This window comes from Ranitomeya variabilis, chromosome 1 (assembly GCF_051348905.1).
Source record: "Ranitomeya variabilis isolate aRanVar5 chromosome 1, aRanVar5.hap1, whole genome shotgun sequence".
NCBI classification, from domain to species: domain Eukaryota; kingdom Metazoa; phylum Chordata; class Amphibia; order Anura; family Dendrobatidae; genus Ranitomeya; species Ranitomeya variabilis.
In genome coordinates this window covers 85,846,195-85,865,410 of record NC_135232.1, presented here as the reverse complement: position 1 = coordinate 85,865,410, position 19,216 = coordinate 85,846,195, and the positions used below count along the sequence as shown (strand labels likewise).

At 41.4% G+C, this 19,216-nt stretch overlaps 1 protein-coding gene across 5 annotated transcripts in view; it reads left to right on the top strand.

Moving 5' to 3' along the window:
- PDE4D (phosphodiesterase 4D) overlaps positions 1–19,216 on the top strand; it is a 1,072,650-nt gene that overhangs the window by 642,386 nt on the left and 411,048 nt on the right. Inside the window, exon 1 of one of the 5 annotated variants that reach the window (XM_077285798.1) lies at positions 14,329–14,538. The exons of the other annotated variants lie outside the window; for them this stretch is intronic. Within the exon in view, the coding sequence (XP_077141913.1) occupies positions 14,414–14,538 (125 nt within the window). The 5' untranslated portion in view covers positions 14,329–14,413. Of the gene's footprint in view, positions 1–14,328; positions 14,539–19,216 lie in introns of those variants that run through there. 5 annotated transcript variants of the gene reach the window in all.

Here is a 19,216-nt window from a genome sequence, read left to right as displayed (position 1 = left end):
TGACGCTGAAATCACAGCAACACATTGGAACTTTGGATGTAATGATTTCCTATGTCGTCGTGTTGCGACCTGTGACATGCTGTGACTGCGACACTTCCTGAGGTATTATATGAACTTCATTACCCTTTAATGATTTAATATGTACTTTAAAAGTACTCCACTTTATGTATTCTCCTTAGAATCAGCCATATGATTTTTTGCCATGTATCCATTGCCCTCTATAGATAAATATATCCATGCACATCTGTTGCGGGTCTGACAGACATTCATTCTGGATCTGGCTGTAGAAAGTCACTGCGCCTGGCTCTGCAGCACTTTCTGGATCTTGGATCTCTGCTGTGGAGTGAAATCCTTCTCCCTCTAGGACCTAGCCAGTGATCTCCTTCATCTGCTGCTTAACACACCCTTGCTGGAGGCTTAAATACCCTTAGTCACTTCAGCTGTCTGTTGGAAGAGCTAGAAGTCGACTAGTTTCTTCTTGGAGGATTGCTGGCGTTGGCTCTCTAGTGTTGTCTTAAGCTAAGTGTATTCCCTCATTTGTCTGCCTGCTTTGTCTTTAGTTGTAGTGGGGGCTGACTAGTGCTTACTCTGTCCCCTCACCATCCAGGGCCTATCGTTAGGGGCAGTCAGGGATTAGGCTCCTGCCCGGCGATAGATGCAGAACCTATTTAGGGACGTAAGGACAGACAGGGTGATTCAGATAGGGTATTGTCAGATCTGCCTTGGGGTCTCCACTCTCCCCCTTTCCTAATTTTAGGGTTCCTCCACCCTCTTCCCATTGTTGTACACCTAGCTTCATCCTTGCCCAGCGTGACAACATCATAGTTTTGTGTGTGGAACTTAAGGTCTTCATTGTTGCCTAGGTTTGAGGAAAGTACTGCTCTTGGTTCTGCACTTGTGCATTGAAAGACTCTGTAGTGAGTGACAGTCCTTGGTTTACTCTCATGACGCATGTGCGATGATCCTCATTTCATTAGTTTGTTTTTACACCACGCATGCACATAAGTGGAGTTGCGATTGGTATTGGACCCGAAACAGGTGACGCGCAGTGATTGCGGCACGTTGTCAGCTGTTAGTTTGCTGGTACTTGAGATGCACATGACGAGTGCCTATCTTAGAGTGCATGCACATCAGCAGCTCTATGATTGTCCAGATGCTGCCATCTTGGAAATTACGGCATCTAACATGCGTACTCGGGGGGCCTATCCCTGGTTTGTGCATAACATGAGTGAGGCATCACTGGGAGACGGAGACTCCAATTTGATTGGTTACTTTGTACCATTTTGTTAAGCCATGAAGGAGAAAGACCGTAATATTCAATCTATTATCTTCCTTAATGGACATAAATGAGAGCTCTATACAATTGGGACAACTTTAGTTTGGCTGATTCACTCTAATATTTCTTACTACCAATTAGTGCATATATAAAGTGCTGTATATGAGATAGAAACATGATGAGAAATGGAAACCATGATTTTATGAAACCACAATTGATCTTGTACCTACAACCTTAGTCCTTTATTGCATTATAAAAATCATGGACAAGGTATTACGGGTAAATAAGTGCAGATTATGCAGGCAAATGAAACAGGACGACGGCCGTTTCACGCAATAAGCGCTTCCACGGGTCCAGACCCGTGGAAGCGCTTATTGCGCGAAACGGCCGTTGTCCTGTTTCATTTGCCTGCATAATCTGCACTTGTTTACCCGCAATAACTTGTCCATGATTTTTATAATGCAATAAAGGATGAAGGTTGTTTTTTCACCAATATTTGGAGTGCTGCTGCTGTTTTTCTTGCTTCTTTGGACTTTTCATGCACTTTTTCCACAGCAAGCACCTCCAGCAAGGTGAAGGTTTCTGGAAGGTGTCCGTGATTCAGAGTTTATTCATCCTTTAACAGTGAGTACTAAGAGTGGTTTTCTCAGTGCCATTCATATTTTTTCTTATTATCTTGTACCTACGTTACCTCCTGATGAACCATGAACAGGAATGGGGAAACGCGTTGAGGTCATGGTGAAATGGTAGCTTTGTGGGGTTTCTGTCCTCCATGACAAACTGGATCCTACTGCATTTAGTTGGGCCTAATACCTACATGTTGATTGCACTATTAGCCCCTTAGGCACTGATACTTTATGGTTTTTGTGAATATTTAACCTATACTTCTGCCTTTGTTGGGTAACTCTATGATGTAGTGCCACTTGTATTAATATTCTGTGCACTTTATTCTCTATATCTCTGCTATTTTTGTATTATTTGCCAAAATTTTGTTTGGTTTGGCATCGTTGCCTCTTGTGATGGCTTGTAGTGCCTAGGATTACCTTGACTTACCAGGGCGAGATGATGGTGAGCAGGGGCGCCATAACTTGCATTCTTAATTTAGGGTGCCAAACTCCACGGCTGGGAAAGGTAACGAATCAGGGAAATTTATTAGGGAAAGGATTGATGTTCCCTCCACACCTACCCATAAACCCTGTTTGGCTATTTGGCATTGGTTATCCTTATATAATTTTGTTCATTGATTAGTGCCACTTGTTTTGGCTTTGATAGGAAACATATATGGAAGATCATTTTTAATAAAGTATCATTTTTATTGGATGAGCTTTTGTGTTTTGTTCGACCCACTTAATGTTCTCCACTACATCCTTGATAGTTTAGTTTATTTGCGATACAGGGTCGCATATATTTCCAAATGTGTTTAGATTTTGTATTACAGGTTGTGAGTGACACCTGCAACATGCTTCCATAGATATCAATGCATGTCGGTCACAACATACTTCTTGCGTGTGCCTTCACTTTTATCAGGTTATGAGCTTCATGGCTACACTATGTCATACAGTATATGGCCTAAAACCACAAGCAACCAGGTAGCCAATATATCTCAGATAAGTGTAAAAGGAATTCTTTTGACTTCATTTTCCTGAATGTTGTCATCCCACAATGAAGACCTAAAAGAGAAGGAATAATTTCCTAAAAAGTTCCACTGTAACAGATAAGATGTTCAGTCTATACACTGACTTTGTCTCAATGAGCTTGATGTGTTACAAAGGTAGCATTAACAACCACCAAAGCTTCTCTTGGGTTTTTACAAAGGGTAGAGGTCAATGATTAAGACAACTTACATCTTTCATGAGCTACGGTAATCTTCGATGATCTCTCATCTAAGGAAGTGACTGTGTACCTTTGCTGTATCTACCAAGTTGTAAGCTATTTCTGCTAGTAGGCCAAGTGAGAAGCTTACGGTAAAGAGGTCACATCAAGGACTTAGTAATATTCTATGATCATCATGATCATGGAAAATCCAGAGATATGGCTTGTAGCCTCTCGGTAACAGCAAAAGCTATTAAGGGAATTAAGTGATCAGAATCTATGAGATAAACATCAGGAACTCAATGAACTCAGCTGTACTGTGGATGTTCAGGGTTATCTGTGGGTGTGGAAAGAAGACGACTCATCTGTGTAAATGGAACATGATGGCTTACCTAGAATATTCCTCTCTGTATTACATTTACTCGCTCATAGGGATGGATGCTCATAGTTTATCAAATTAAAATAAATAGCTTTTGCTGTGTTAAGATCCTTGTGAATGAGAGATATAACCATGTATTAGAGGCTCCTACAGTAGAATGATGCATGTGATGTCTCTTCTTATGTGCGCAGCCAAGACGTGTCATTATGGGTTACATTTATTAGTCATAATAGATTTCAGTTGGCATACCTGTTGGCATGAGCTGGTGTGACAGCCAAGAGGTCACGGGTCATTTCAGTCTGGTCACACATTAGATTAAAGTTGGCCAAAGTTAAAAATTTTAGAGAGTAAGGCTAACAATGAAAAGTGTATTGGAGTTTGCCGACTTTTCTCTTTAAGAAGATGTCAGAAAATATGAAGAACGGCATTTTGAATTCAAATGCCCAGTTTTCTAGTTCTTCCACCTCTGGCGGTAGCTTTATCTTTATTAAAAACGTGCATTCTCAACAAATTGAAGAATGCACATGCACGGGGGAGTTTGGAGAGAAACAGTAACTGTTAATCGAACTCTCAGCTATCTAAAGTGCGTGGGCACCTTAAGGACCAAGCGACAGTCGATCTCACGCTGCTCTTCCCAGTCTCCCATTGAAGATGTTTTAATCGTTGAAGTAAAGACTGGATTTTATAGACCGGTGAGTGCCATCCATTTTTCTTCTTCCACGGTTTCTAGCATTTGCAAATATTATAATTTTTGTAAATGTAATTATAAGTACATAAAAATTCTTACTTTAAAAGACTATGAAAACAAGTATTTTATTGACTGACCAGTGGTGAATTTGTTAACAGAGATGAACTAATCAATTTATAACAGTTAAATTTTGTTATAAATTTCCCCCAAATTTTGCATTCTGGCTATTTTCACATATCCAGCAAATTAACAGTCTGTTGCCATTTAGATGCTTCCGAGGGCTAGGAGGGGGTTAAGATAAAAAAACCTCATTATACTCACCTGTTCCATGCCCTCACTTGACTCTTTATGCCACCTACCCCTCTACAGCTCCCACGTTCACCGTACATGTCTTTACTTCTTCCAGCTCTAAGGCCCAAGCTATCACATAGGGGAAGCGAAGATCAGGGCAGGGGGGGTGTATGGAGTCAGGGGAGGGCATAGGTCGGGTGAGTATTATGACCCTGATTTATTGTTTGCTATTTTTTAAGACACTTTTTTGTTTTGTGGAATCAGTTACCTATTTGACACCAAGTTCTTCACAATCATGCAAGCGATTCATGGGTTTGGTGCAAGGTAAAAAAAATGGGACTTTTTCCTGTTTTAAACTGTTCTATGTCCTTTGGCGCTAAAAGTCCTAATTTGGCAAAAAAAGTAACAAAAATGCGGCAAATTGTACCATACTCGAAAATACACCAGGGGGGTGACTGGAGTAAAATTTACTCCAAATAAAAAGTTGCAATTGATGAATCCATCCAAAACATCTGGAATTGCTAGACTCTGCCCACAAAGCGGAAAAAATAAACCGGTGAGTACATATGAAATAGACTTAAAGGCACAAATAGAATAATTAATGAGGTGCAAACAAAAAAGGCACAAAACTACAAAACAGGCATAAAGGCAATGATGTATCAGGGCTAGTGTGTTTTATGATTGTTTATCTCCTTCCTTCCCCTATTTATTATGCCCTGGGGTCTGGAGAGACGTCTGCGCATGATAAACGTCAAATGGGTCATTTTTAATTTGGACTGATTTTTTTTCTCTTGGTTCTTGGTCAACTAGCTAATTGGTTAATTAATGGGTTGATTGGCTGCTTGGGTAATTTTTTGGATTGATGGTTAATGGATCAGTAAGTTGGCTGCTTGATTAATGGGTAAGTTACTGTAAGTGCACATTTATACCAGGTGTTAGGACTTTATAGGAACAGTGAAATCAAAAGTTAACAAGAACCAAGATAATTGTAGTACTAATTATCTCTAATATTGAAAAGCTTTTAGTGAGCAAACAAATCACACAGGATAGATATCTGTCATTCAACAGTTTAATGAAAAGTCTTAAGGCCCCGTCTCACATAGCGAGATCGCTAGCGAGATCGCTGCTGAGTCACAAGTTTTGTGACGCAACAGCGACCTCCATAGCGATCTCGTTATGTGTGACATGTACCAGCGATCAGGCCCCTGCTGCGAGATCGCTGGTCGTGTCGGAATGGCCTGGACCTTTTTTTGGTCGTTGAGGCCCCGCTGACATCGCTGAATCGGTGTGTGTGACACCGATCCAGCGATGTCTTCACTGGTAACCAGGGTAAACATCGGGTTACTAAGCGCAGGGCCGCGCTTAGTAACCCGATGTTTACCCTGGTTACCAAAAAAAACAAACAGTACATACTCGCCTTTCGGTGTCCAGGTCCCTTGCCGTCTGCTTCCTGCTCTGACTGAGCCGCCGTACAGTGAGAAGTGAGAGCACAGCGGTGACGTCACTGCTGCTCTCACTTCTCACTGTACGGCCGGATCTCAGTCAGAGCAGGAAGCAGACGGCAAGGGGCCTGGACACCCTTTCGGTTTCGCCTTTCGCGAGTATGTACTGTTTGTTTTTTTTGGTAACCAGGGTAAACATCGGGTTACTAAGCGCGGCCCTGCGCTTAGTAACCCGATGTTTACCCTGGTTACCCGGGTGCTGCAGGGGGACTTCGGCATCGTTGAAGACAGTTTCAACGATGCCGAAGTCGTTCCCCTGATCGTTGGTCGCTGGAGAGAGCTGTCTGTGTGACAGCTCCCCAGCGACCACACAGCGACTTACCAACGATCACGGCCAGGTCGTATCGCTGGTCGTGATCGTTGGTAAATCGCTTAGTGAGACGGGGCCTTTAATCCAAGGAGGAACGCTGAATAATTTATCTTTGATAGGCATAAGGTTTGCCTTTATAATGGAATACTTTAATGAATGCGCAGGAACGTTTTAATATTTATGGAATATCCTTTGTGTGATGGATTTTTCTTGCATGATGAGACAGAATCTTGTATGAAGAGACACAACTACTTTACACGGAGTAAGCTGAAGACCATCCTGTGGGATATTTGGAGGAATTGTTGTTTTTTTTTTTCCAGTTTATTAAAATATGCGAGAACGGCATCTGTTGCCTCAAAAGATTAAGAGAAAAGAACTTTAATTTTTAATTTTTTTAACAATTTAAAGTTTAGAACTCGATTTGGTATCTTATAGAGGACCTATCACCTCCTGGAAAATTTTGATTAAAGCACCACCTGAGTGTTTTTTCGTATTTCAGCGCTTGAGTGGTGCCACTGATATGTTCTTGAACCTACAGGGTGGGCCATGTATACGGATACACCTAAGTAAATGGGAATGGTTGGTGATATCAACTTCCTGTTTGTGGCACATTAGTATATGGGAGGGGGAAAACTTTTCAATATGGGTGGTGACCATGGCCTCCATTTTGAAGTTGGCCATTTTGGATCCAACTTTATTTTTTCCAATGGGAAGAGGGTCATGTGAAACATCAAATTTATTGAGAATTTCACACAAAAAAAAACAATGGTGTGCTTGGTTTGAACGTAACTTTATTCTTACATGAGTTATTTACAAGTTTCTCTTTGTTTACAGCCACTGACATGTCGCAGAGGTTAACACGTGAGGAGCGGATAGAAATTGTGTTGATGTCTGGTGAACGCAGTACCCGGGTCATTGCAGCAGATTTCAATGCAAGACACCCTATGCAAGAAAACTGTCACCATTCCCATTTCATTTAGGTGGATCCATATAAATGGCCCACCCAAAAAAAGTTTGCCTCATCACTGAACATAATGTTCTGTGTAAACTGAGAGTCCTGCTCCAATTTTTGTTTTGCCCATTCTGCAAATTCATGGCCCACCCTGCAGAATAATACTTATCAGCAGCCGTTTTCATCTTTTATCAGTGTCACTCCTTTTCTGTACAGCCATCTTGTGACCGCAACTTCTGACTGACCGTAAGTCAGAGGTAACGGTCACATTTCCTTAATGCAGGTCTATGAGGACCTTGTTCTGTCTCTCATAGACTTCCATTGAGTTGTGACTTCCAGCTCGCCCAGCAAACACTGGAGCCATCCGGCAGGTCACAACTTGCAGAAGACCAACCAGATTGGCGGCAATAACAGATGAAGATGGCAGCTGGTAAGTATATGATTAGAGGCAGGGAACTTTGACATCACTTTGGCAGTATAATAAAACAAAACGCTGGAGTGGTGCTTTAAGTAAATGGAAGCCAAACTATTAAAAAACTTAAATTAATATATTTAGGCAACCTAAAATTCTTGTCAAATTAAGTTGTAATACATTTGGCTGTTTTAACCAAGGGAAAACTTAAGGGTACCGTCTCACAGTGGCACTTTGGTCGCTACGACGGCACGATCCGTGACGTTCCAGCGATATACTTACGATCTCTCTGTGTCTGACACGCTACTGCGATCAGGGACCCCGCTGAGAATCGTACGTCGTAGCAGATCGTTTGAAACTTTATTTCGTCACTGGATCACCCGCTGTCATCGCTGGATCGGTGTGTGTGACACCGATCCAGCGATGTGTTCGCTTGTAACCAGGGTAAACATCGGGTTACTAAGTGCAGGGCCGCGCTTAGTAACCCGATGTTTACCCTGGTTACCATTGTAAATGTAAAAAAAACCACTACATACTCACCTTTGATGTCTGTCACATCCCTCGCCGTCAGCTTCCTGCACTAACTGAGCGCCGGCCGTAAAGTAAAAGCAGAGCACAGCGGTGACGTCACCGTGCTTTACGGCCGGCACTGACACAGTCAATGCAGGAAGCTGACGGCGGGGGACGTGACAGTCACCGGAATGTGAGTATGTAGTGTTTTTGTTTTTTTTACATTTACAATGGTAACCAGGGTAAACATCGGGTTACTAAGCGCGGCCCTGCGCTTAGTAACCCGATGTTTACCCTGGTTACCAGGGGACTTCGGCATCGTTGGTCGCTGGAGAGCTGTCTTACCAACGACTTACCAACGATCACGGCCAGGTCGTATCGCTGGTCGTGATTGTTGGTAAATCGTTTAGTGTAACAGTACCCTAAGTCTGCTGAAATTGGGCTCTCCTCTGCCTCATTATTTTGACAGCTCTGTGAGATTTCGTGCTATTGAACTGGGATATACAATTGAGACTGGGAGTGTGTCTCACCCTGTGTCTGTGTGCACTACATTCTGTTGTCGTGGTTTTGGGTTACACTCGGTATTTAGTTGAAGGTGCATTTAAAGACACTCGGGGTCAGCCAGCATTGAGTGGGGGCATCATTGTGTAATTTTAGTGAGCCAACCTGCGCTATCAGGCAGGGACAAATCGGGGTCAGGATATGGATTTGCCTAGTCTATATACGAACCTGTGGTGTGACAAAGGTCATTTTCCTGTACCTACAGCATGGCTTTGGCCAATTTCAGACACCCATGAAACATGGTCTTAAAGGCAAATATGAGATTGTTGTGTCTTGGTCAGGAGATCCACTGCCAGTCCGGACATCATGGTCCATATTTGGACCGTGACTCATAGACATACGAATGTTAATTTCTAAGACCTTTAACATATAATATTTGTATGCATAGACTTAAAAGTTAGACTTCATTTCTCCTTTACTATGTCTGAGGTGTGTTTTATCCTTTTATTTCTCATTGGGATTTGCAGTTTATTTGACAATTCATTATCCTTTTTAAGTCACCGTTTTTTTAGGTACCAATCCATAAATTAGGAAGCTACAGTATAGCATAAATATTAGGTAAAACGTTAGGTTTTTTTACTTCTTGATATTCTCTGCATTAGGTATTTTAGGAGGTTTTAAGGTTACTCCTGGGGCCACATATTGCTTTAACATAGAAAAACTACACTGCATTCTGATATTTCTTATCACTTTAAATTCCAATATAATAATGAAATTCCAGTGATTTTATCATCAACAGTTGGCAAGGGGGAAGCATGAAATAAAATGAGCTTCTCCATGGAGACTTCTCTGTTACTGTCAGGCTTCCCTTCTGTGGATGTGTAATTAATTGAGCAACCGGTAAACCTCACCAGCATATACAAATAATGATTAACAGACACAAATGCATGTTTTTTTTGGCTAAAAAGCATTTTTACAGTAGTTACTCTAAAAATATAGGACCACTAACCTTCCACGGTGTCTATTATTCATTGTACACAGCAGATTGCAGACTGAATGAACTGTCATATCCATCAGTGAGCTCATCTGATGACAGAGTCTGTAAGCCTTATCGTTCCTTTCTGAACTATATTTGCTGATTTATTGCTAAATTGATGTCGATTTGGTCATGAAACTGCCTATAAGATGATCACTCAAAAGAGCAGATATAAGGATTACAGGACAGATGTCATGGGGGTATTACGTCCCCCTGGAAGACTTGGAGGTAGACGGTCACATCGGGTAATGAATCGCAGTCCTCTTTAGATATGGTGTGATTCATGCCCTAATTTAAATGGATTTCCCTTTCCTTTTGTGCTGAGAGGCTTAAGGACTATTTCCATGATGGCTAAGACCATACAGCCTGGTTGTTCTCAGCTGTAACTGCTTACCATTTTCTATCTCTATATATACAGGCTCTGGGCGTTTAGTCCCTGCCGGTAAAACATTCGTCTTCCTATGCTGTGTGCTAAAGCTAAGTAGTTGAAGTTTGGAGTTGTGGAGTTCCGTAGTTTGCTGTTGTATGTGTGTGTTTATCTCCTGGTTCCTTTTCCCATTTAGTTTTTTCCTCCCTGTCCCTATCCTCCTCTCTATTGTTGGTTAGTGGTTTTGTTTTCTGTTATACTTGTTTTGTCTTTGTGTCTGGTTTACCTTTCATTTCTGTCCCATGTCTAATGGTGATGGGGAGGGGACAGATTAGGGTTTTTACAGGAGCATAGTAAGGTTGGAGACTTGGGCCTCTCTACATTTGAGACCTGTCCGATGAGATCACTGACTGATTGCACTTAGTCTGCAGCCTGCTATGAACTGTATTACGTAAAGCCTGCTGAAGCCAAGCGGTCTATCATATTTTAAAAAAGAGCTATTGCAAATATAAATTCCCAGTTTACTCTTAGTGTTACATTTTCTTAGTTTCTGTAGATGATACTTTATCATTATAAAATATTTGCCATGCAGTTAAGTGTAAAGTTGGGTGATGATTAATAGATTTCCAATGAAAATACATAAACCTATGAGAGTGCCTTATAATTTAATTAATGTTTGAACAAACACTAGGGAGATTTTTAATAAGCAAGTGAACCTGTCAGCAGTTTTGGCTGATATGAGATACAGCCATCACCTTTCAGGGCCGATATACAACATTCTATAATCTACTATATAATTGTCTAAGGGTCACTTCCATCTGTCTGTCTGTCCTTCTGTCTGTGACGGATATTCATTGGTCGCGGCCTCTGTCTGTCATGGAATCCAAGTCGCTGATTGGTCGTGGCAAAAATCCCATGACCAATTAGCGACGCGCACAGTCCGGAAGAAAATGGCCGCTCCTTACTCCCCGCACTCACTGCCCGGCGCCCGCATACACCCCTCCGGTCGCCACTCACACAGGGTTAATGCCGGCGGTAACGGACCGCGGGTAACGCACTCCGTAACCGCTGCTATTAACCCTGTGTGTCCCCAATTTTTTACTTTTGACGCTGCCTATGCGGCATCAATAGTAAAAAAAGTAATGTTAAAAATAATAATAAAAAAAAAAAACCTGCTATACTCACCCTCCGTAGTCCGCCGAACCACTCACACCGGCCGCCATCTTCTGTTCCTGGCGATGTATTGCAAAATTTCGCAATGCTGCATCCTTGGAAAGGAAGATGGCGGCCGGCGCCAGCAGCTCGGCGGAGCTTCGGTGGATCCCAAGCTTCCTGGATCCAGGCGCCAACGGAAGGTGAGTATATAACTATTTTTTATTTTAATAACTTAAAATAACTTTTATCCTCACCTGTGGGGCAGTCTGGTTTAAGTGGTGTCACTCTTCTTGGACCAGTGCCTCCCATCTGCTTGCGATGCTTACCTCCTGTTTGCTTTGTGTGGATGACGCATGGAAAAGGTCAAAGAGCCCCGGCTCATGCGCACTGCAGTACTTTGCTCTGCCCTCAACAGGGCAGATAAGTGCGCCTGCGCAGGAGCACGGTGCCAAGGAGACTGTGTGGATGATGCAGCCATGCATCATCCACATGAAACAAGCAGGAGGGCGGCGATCATAAGAGGATGGGAGGCGCTGGGCCAAGAAGAGCGACACCCCACAGACCAGACTACTCCGCTGGTGAGTATAATACGTTATTTTTCTTCTCTTGCAGGTTGGGTTATGGCCTTTTATATACAGCATTATATAATGCTGGAAATCAGTCCTTAAAGGTGTTGGCCGTATCTTATATCGGCCAAAACTGGTGACAGGTTCCCTTTAACTACTGTAGGTATGTGCTGAAGTAAGCCACAGTGACCCAACAAATTACCATCAAGGAGTTTTCCACTTTTCTGCTTTTGGCTTCCAGAGATGTGTAAAAAATTATAGAACTGAATAGTATTCATTCTCCCTGGGTCCAGAGATGGCTCTCCAACTATTATAAGGTGAGGTAGATTCTCTAAGCCATAGGTCAATGTGAGCAGCACAGGCTGGAGGAGATGATATACCGGCCCTGATAGTTGGTACTAGGATTAGGAAGGAACAGTACAGCAGGATTTGCTAGCTATGCAGATATACACAGGAAGAGTATGTGTATAGACAATCCAAGACATGCAGCAGACAAATGATTAATAGCAGAAACATGTGGATTTATGGATTCACAGCAGATAAATAGTTAACCACAGGATAGCAGGGATGGATAGGACAACTGATTATTTGCAACTACACTCACAAATAGTAGAGACTAATAAGAACATCACTAGTACCACTGAAATTAGTCCTGTCACCAGTACCAACAGGGTTAATAGTGCAAGATCACTAAGATTCACAGGCCTGAGCTGAGAAGTAGTTGCAGGTTGTTGGATTGCAGGTAGGAGTTTGCTGGAGAGATTATTAGGCAGCTAAATGAAGTGAAGAACTGGATTTCCCTACATAAATGCAGATTAGAAGCCACGAGGGAAGAGGCCATAATCAAATATCCAGTCATTAGGTTATCATACACTACCCCACTGTTAACAGGAGGGGTCTTTATCAGTATGTGCAGAACTTCTCTATTTGTCACAGATTCTGGACACGGCATTGCATAATTTTTAAGAATTCAGTAAGATAATACCAAATTTAGCACCTTTTATAATATTAATTTTATAGTTATGTTTACTCTGTCAATAGGATTAAATATGGAAACTTTCATCAGATATTCTTATTTTTTTTTACTGATCCTGCTAGGGATTTTCTAATTTGCACATCACTTGACTAACAAGACTATACAGGTCTACATATTGAGAGCAATAGGGGCCAGAACAAAAAAAAAAAAAACCCCGCCAGATTCGGGACAGCAGCAACATTCACACTAGGTTTTAAAAAATTACATATTTATGGAAAGTGACAGGTTCTCTTCGAAGGATTTATTTGTACCTTCATAGATATTGTCAGGTGCCGACATGGAAAGCTGAGTACTAGAGATGAGCAAATCCAAACTTAAAAGTTTGGGGATTGTATCGGACAGTGTTAGTGTCCGGTGCTAACACCAAACACTGACGTCTCTCGGAAGTCCTTTACTATGTTCAGAGTTGAGGGTTTGCGTTCTGGTTCAAGTTCGGGTACCTGAACCGAACTTTGGATTAAAGTTTGGGTTGGGTACCAGGACCCGAATTTCCATGGGTCTGCTCATCCCTGCTGAGGACTCAGGGCAAAACCAGTGTACAGCCCCTTGGTCTCCGAATTTATCATAGAGCACTTATGTCTCACTAACAATTTGTAAGCCAGAAAACGTATTGGCTTTGTTACCTTTTGTCACTGTCGAAAGCAGTGAACCCTGATAAATCTATGCCCCTGGTTAGACACAGGCGTTGCTATAGTGGATGCAGGAGTTACAGTCACTGCCAGGCCCTGGAGTCCAGGGGGGACCCAAAAGGTCCGTAATACCATTAAAGACCCATGATACTTTGGGGGCCATTTGGAAATTTGATATTGGGGCCCATGATCTTCAAATTCTGGTTTCACATTTTCCTTGCTGATACAAATGTATCTTTTTTACTTCCAGTTCTTGGGGTTATAAATCAAACATCTATGATTCGGAATTAGTGGATAAGTAACTCATAAGCTGAGCGAACGTCATCACAGATTACCCAATTAGTTTAATTCTGACTGCAAATCTATTAATGATGGCCTGTTTAATTTATGCTGATTATGGAGCAATTAATGATCTGCTCCATTCCCAATGTCTGTCTTCTGCCCAGAAAGCTTTTGTATTAAAGTTTAAAGTCTATTTCTAATGGCAGCAGATTAATAAAATAAGCACATGGCATGATGTACTGGCTCACACAGACGTAATAATACATAGTGAATGAATGGACGGAGATATGAAAGGTTTTTTTTTCCTGCCCAGTCTGTTGCATAAATGTAAGCATTTCCGATCTCCTGTTCCTGTTGGTGACTTTGTCAGGAATAGCTCTTAGAGATTAAACAGAAAATTGATCAAGTTGTCATCAGTCAGAGCAGAAGTGGCGAGCGAGACCTGTGCTTTTGTGGAGCCGGGGACTTTATACCCAGCCTTTACAACAAGCAATTGGTTGGAGCATGACTGTGGATAGAAACAAGATGAGGAGAATTTGCTGTATCCATGAGGAGCTCACACAGGCAGCGCATGCAGCTCAATAATGCTCTTCAATGACAGCAGCTTTCTGAAGCCTCTGACACATCGGCGGCTGGAAAAGCAGCACATTGATATCACACAGTCACAAAAATGTTTCTCCCATACTGCTAGACCACTCATCTAGACACCATGAGCTTACCATCACGCTGTGAGTACCTAACTCTGGAGAAGGTGGCCCGGTACCGAAGTGCCTACATCCATGGATCACCTTATGCCATCAACAAGCCCATCGATATCAATCAGCAGAGGAAACGGTAACTGGCAATGTGTCTCATGTCAGCCGTCACTAAATGGCTAATTTGGAATGTGACAAATTCATGCTAGTGATAAGTGTGTGTGTGTGAGTATATAGAAATAGATATGTCATCTACAAATTGTTATACAGATGTAATTATATATCTATATATTAGATGCTGTGCAGGCATATCATGTTCAGATTTCCGCTTTTGACACTTTTTGATATCATGTATTTGTTGTATTCTGGGTTTGTCATTTGGAGAAACTTGTTCAGATATTACAGGATAATTGGATTTTGTATAGAATTGCAGGTAAAATAAAATCTGGGGAAATAAAAATAATCTCTTTCACTTACACTTGTCAGTCTGTCTATTTTATCTATCTCATTTATCATCTAAAATCTCTCAATCACTCTCTTTCTTTCTTTCTTTCTTTTTTCTTTCCCTCATTTATATTCATCTATCTAGTTCTTTCTAGCTAATCTTATCATCTATTGATCTTTCTATCTACCATCTTCTCTCACTATCCAAGTTGTCATATCTCTGTTGCTCTTCCATATTTGTGTTTCTTTCTTTCTTGCTTTTTCCTTTCTTTCTTTTTTCCTTTCTTTCTTTTTCCCTTTCCTTTCCTTTTCATTTCCTTTCTATCCCGGAACAGATTCAGACCAGTGTTTGCAGTAGATGAAGACAGATTGCATGCCAATGATAGAAGACACTCCAATGATGGAAGATGAATATGTGACTTATTCGCTCATGTTACGATGTTTCTGCCAATATCTTGAACTTTGTTATGTCCTATCAGTGACTGACAGCTTTCTTTATATAAGTGTGCATACAGGGACAGCTGTCAGTCACTGATGGGACCGCCCACTGGATAAGAATCCCAGAGAGAGAAGAGGATTATTAATGGGCTAAAACACAAGTTATACAGAATTTTTTCTCCCTTATCTATATATCAGTCTGCTGTATAACACGGTGCCTGCAGTCTGGACTTAATGTTTATAGTGACAGGTTACCTTTAAAAAAAATTAAAAGCTCAACATATTGGCAGAAACATTGTAACATGAGTGAATAAGTCACGTATTCATCTTCTATCATTGGAGTGCAATTTGTCTTTTTCATGGTGACAGATTCCCTTTAAGCTTCAAATACTTCTGAAAATTGAGGTCAAGATTGATGGAGAGAAATTTGGAGGCTAAACATTAGATGGATGGATACTGATTACATCAGTAGATTGGTACATAATTTGTTATTAGATGCTGATACACAGATTATTGATTGATAGATATTGGTCCAATAGATGCTGGGTACAGATACATAGAAATGTGATTTGAGATTAGATTAAAACATAGATAAATATCTATCTGGATAAATCATTCTACTCTGTATAACATAAGCTCGCACTTTGTCCCTGATTATTACCATTTGCCTGGTCACCGGTGAGCTGCGGCTGATGCATTTTGTATCTGTTCATGGAAGAGTGAGATGAGTGGCTCCACAATAACACGTTCTGAGAACTCCGCTATTTGTTCCCCAGTCCTTTCCATCTACACTATTAGCACAATAACAATGTATGAAGTGGCCGGGAGTGATAGGATTTCAGGTGTACGCCATCCACTGTTACTCATTATTATGGCGCTTTCATGGAGCTGTAATATTCGGTTTATTTTGACTTTGTCAATTTGTTCAACATTCACATAAAAAACAGAAACCATTATTCATGGAATTAGCTGTTACATAGAAGCAGCAGAGGAAACAAAGGACTATTTAATGTAGGTTGAATGAATGGTGCAAATTACCGAAGGTGCAAGCTAATTCAGGATTAAAAGCTTCTTAATCCATCCTGTGGGAAAAATGGAAAATGAATGATGGATTGTGATCCAGGGTTGTCATGTTGGTGACGTTTATTTGTGACACCTACAGATGTGGCTGGTACCAAGATAATAAATAGTGATGAGCGCAAGTCCTCGTTATGAGTTTGCCGAGGGTGCTCGGGTATTAGCCGGGTATCGTGGGTGCTCAAGTGACAAGTTTGGCCACGTTTCGAGGCTGTTGGACTGCCACAAAAAATGTCGGGATTTCCAGTGTTTGTCATGCAATCACTGCAAGCTGTCCAACAGCTTGAAACATGCTGCCGCGTGGACTTGCGCATCTTACTCAAGCACCCGCTATACTATGTGCATGCCCTCGGCAAACTCGAGAAACGAGCACTTGCTCTCAACACTAATAATAACAACTTTTTTGCTCTGCAGCGGTAGCTTGATGCAGCAAAGTTATTTTTGTAGTGTGACCATCAATGCCCTAAAGTATAAAGTAGTGTAGTATAACGCAGCACGCCAAGATGAGAGTTCTATACCTGGGCTTTATGTGACTCAGAAGTGAAGCTTGAGGCTCCTATGTCCTGATACATAATCTGTATAGTGGTCCACTCCCTTGTCATGTTTAAATTTTGTAGCATCTTTTCTTATCTTTGTGTTGTTCCATTCCTCTGTTATTCCTACGAGAATATTATGAATAAATTGGCAACGGGGTGTTACCAGTAGGAGGGGTATCCCGCTACAGTCTAATACTGCCCAATCAGTGCGGAAAGTGTCAGCCAGTGTAATGACAAGTGGAATATGGTCAATGTTTGCAAATTTTTAGTTCCTGATTAAATAAAATTAGGATTTACTAGTCTGTGTGGAAAAAAGCATTATGACAGCTGCTTTAAATAATAAAATTAATAAAACATTTTTTACTTGACCTTTTTTTATAGGTCATAGATAAAGTGAAAATAAACCTACTCATAATGTAGGTGTATTTTTCGCTTTGAGTTCTTGCTTCCATTAGTCCTTTATACCAATGCTCTTCTGCAGAACATGAATCCTTATAAATAGCGCTCCACTATGAGTTTAAGCTTTAGGTCTAAGAGGAGCTCACAACATCTGTACACCAAGTATAGAACATAAGATTGTAAAAATCAATTCAGGCACTTAGAACATCTTCTTTATAGACACAGAAGGACAAAGGCCGTCGTCTTTTCTCAAGAAGTTGCAGTAAGCGAGCTTAATGCATCAAGACGATTGTTGCCCTTGTGAAGTGCACAATCTTCTAAAATACACACCATATAGACAAAGTATTGGACACCACTCTGAGGCCCCTTTCACACATCAATTTTTTGCCATCAGTCGCAATCCGGCGAATTTTGAAAAAACTGATGCGTCGCAGATTGTGAAAAACTGATGCGATGGATCTGTTTTTTCGCCTGGTCCGTCTAGCTGATCCGGCTAATTGGATCCTAAAAAAATCGGAGCATGCTCAGTTTAAAAAATTAGAATCCATCGCCGGATTCCGTCATTTGACGGATCCGGTTCCATAGACTTCCATTCTAGCAGACGACGGATCAGTTTTTTCTAAACGCACACAAAAAATGTTACTTTGTCCATGGTCTCCGGCCGCCGGACAGACTAATTTCGACAGATCCGGCGAACGACGGATGAAACGTGAAGCCATCCGTCACTAATACAAGTCTATGAGAAAAAAATGGATCTGGCGGCATCAGTTGCAGGATCCGTATTTTTCAAAATTCGACACATTGCGACTGATGGCGAAAAAACTGATGTGTGAAAGGGGCCTTAATCATGGAGTTTTTAATTCAGTCCCATTGCAATAGATTTATAAAATCCAAACCCCTCACCTTTGTAACAGAATAGCTTGTTCTAAAGAGCTCACTGACACCATTGCTGTCCTGTTCCTGTAACAGGATGGCACCACAAGTCAGTTCATGATATTTCTTTCCTACTAAATATTTGGGGATCACAGTAAATAAGCCATGAAGTTGAGACCACGTAATGTTACAGAAAGGTGATCACCAAGTGCTGAGAAGTAGAGGGCTCAATAAGTCACCAACTCTGTTCACTCCATAACTGTAGAGTCCAAACCTCCTCTGGTATTAATATCAGCCTAAAAACTGGCTGAATAGCTGCATACAAGCCTTACATCCCCAAGCACCATTTCAAGTGCAGGGAAAAATGGTGTATAGCGGTGTTCCCCAACTCTAGTCCTGCAGAGCCACCAACAGGTCATGGTTTCATGATTTTTTCGTATCTCACAGGTGATAATTGCATTACCAGTCCAGGCCATAATTCCATCACCTTGGCAATACTAAGAAAATCCTGAAAACATGACCTGTTGGTGGCGTTGTGGAACTCTGGGGTAGAGCACGTCACCACCACTGGACTCTGGAGCCCTGGAAACATGTTCTGTGCAGTGATGGCTCATGCTTCTTTATCTGGTGTCTAATGGATAAGTCTGGTTTGGTGAATGTCAGGGGAACATTATCTACCTGACATCATTGTTCCCGCTGTAAAGTTTGGTGAAAGAGGGCTAATGAATTGGAGTTATTTTTCGGGGACAGCTTAGGTTCCTTACTTACTACAGTGAAGGTAAACCTTAAAGGGTAATTCTCAAGTTCAGATTAACACATTGTTCTTCTTTTATTTACTTCCTGGTTTCTGGCAGGGCAGACTTTCCTCCTTGAGTGACAACGTTGGTTAATAGTAATACAGTAGTATTAGTAGAGCTGTAAAGCTCAGCATACGTTCTGCTGTAACACATTCAACTTTCAGCGGTTTGTTCTGAATCTAAACTGTTATCACTATATTTACACACAGAGATAACAATGTGCAAACACCGAGGTCAGCACGGTGGCTCAGTG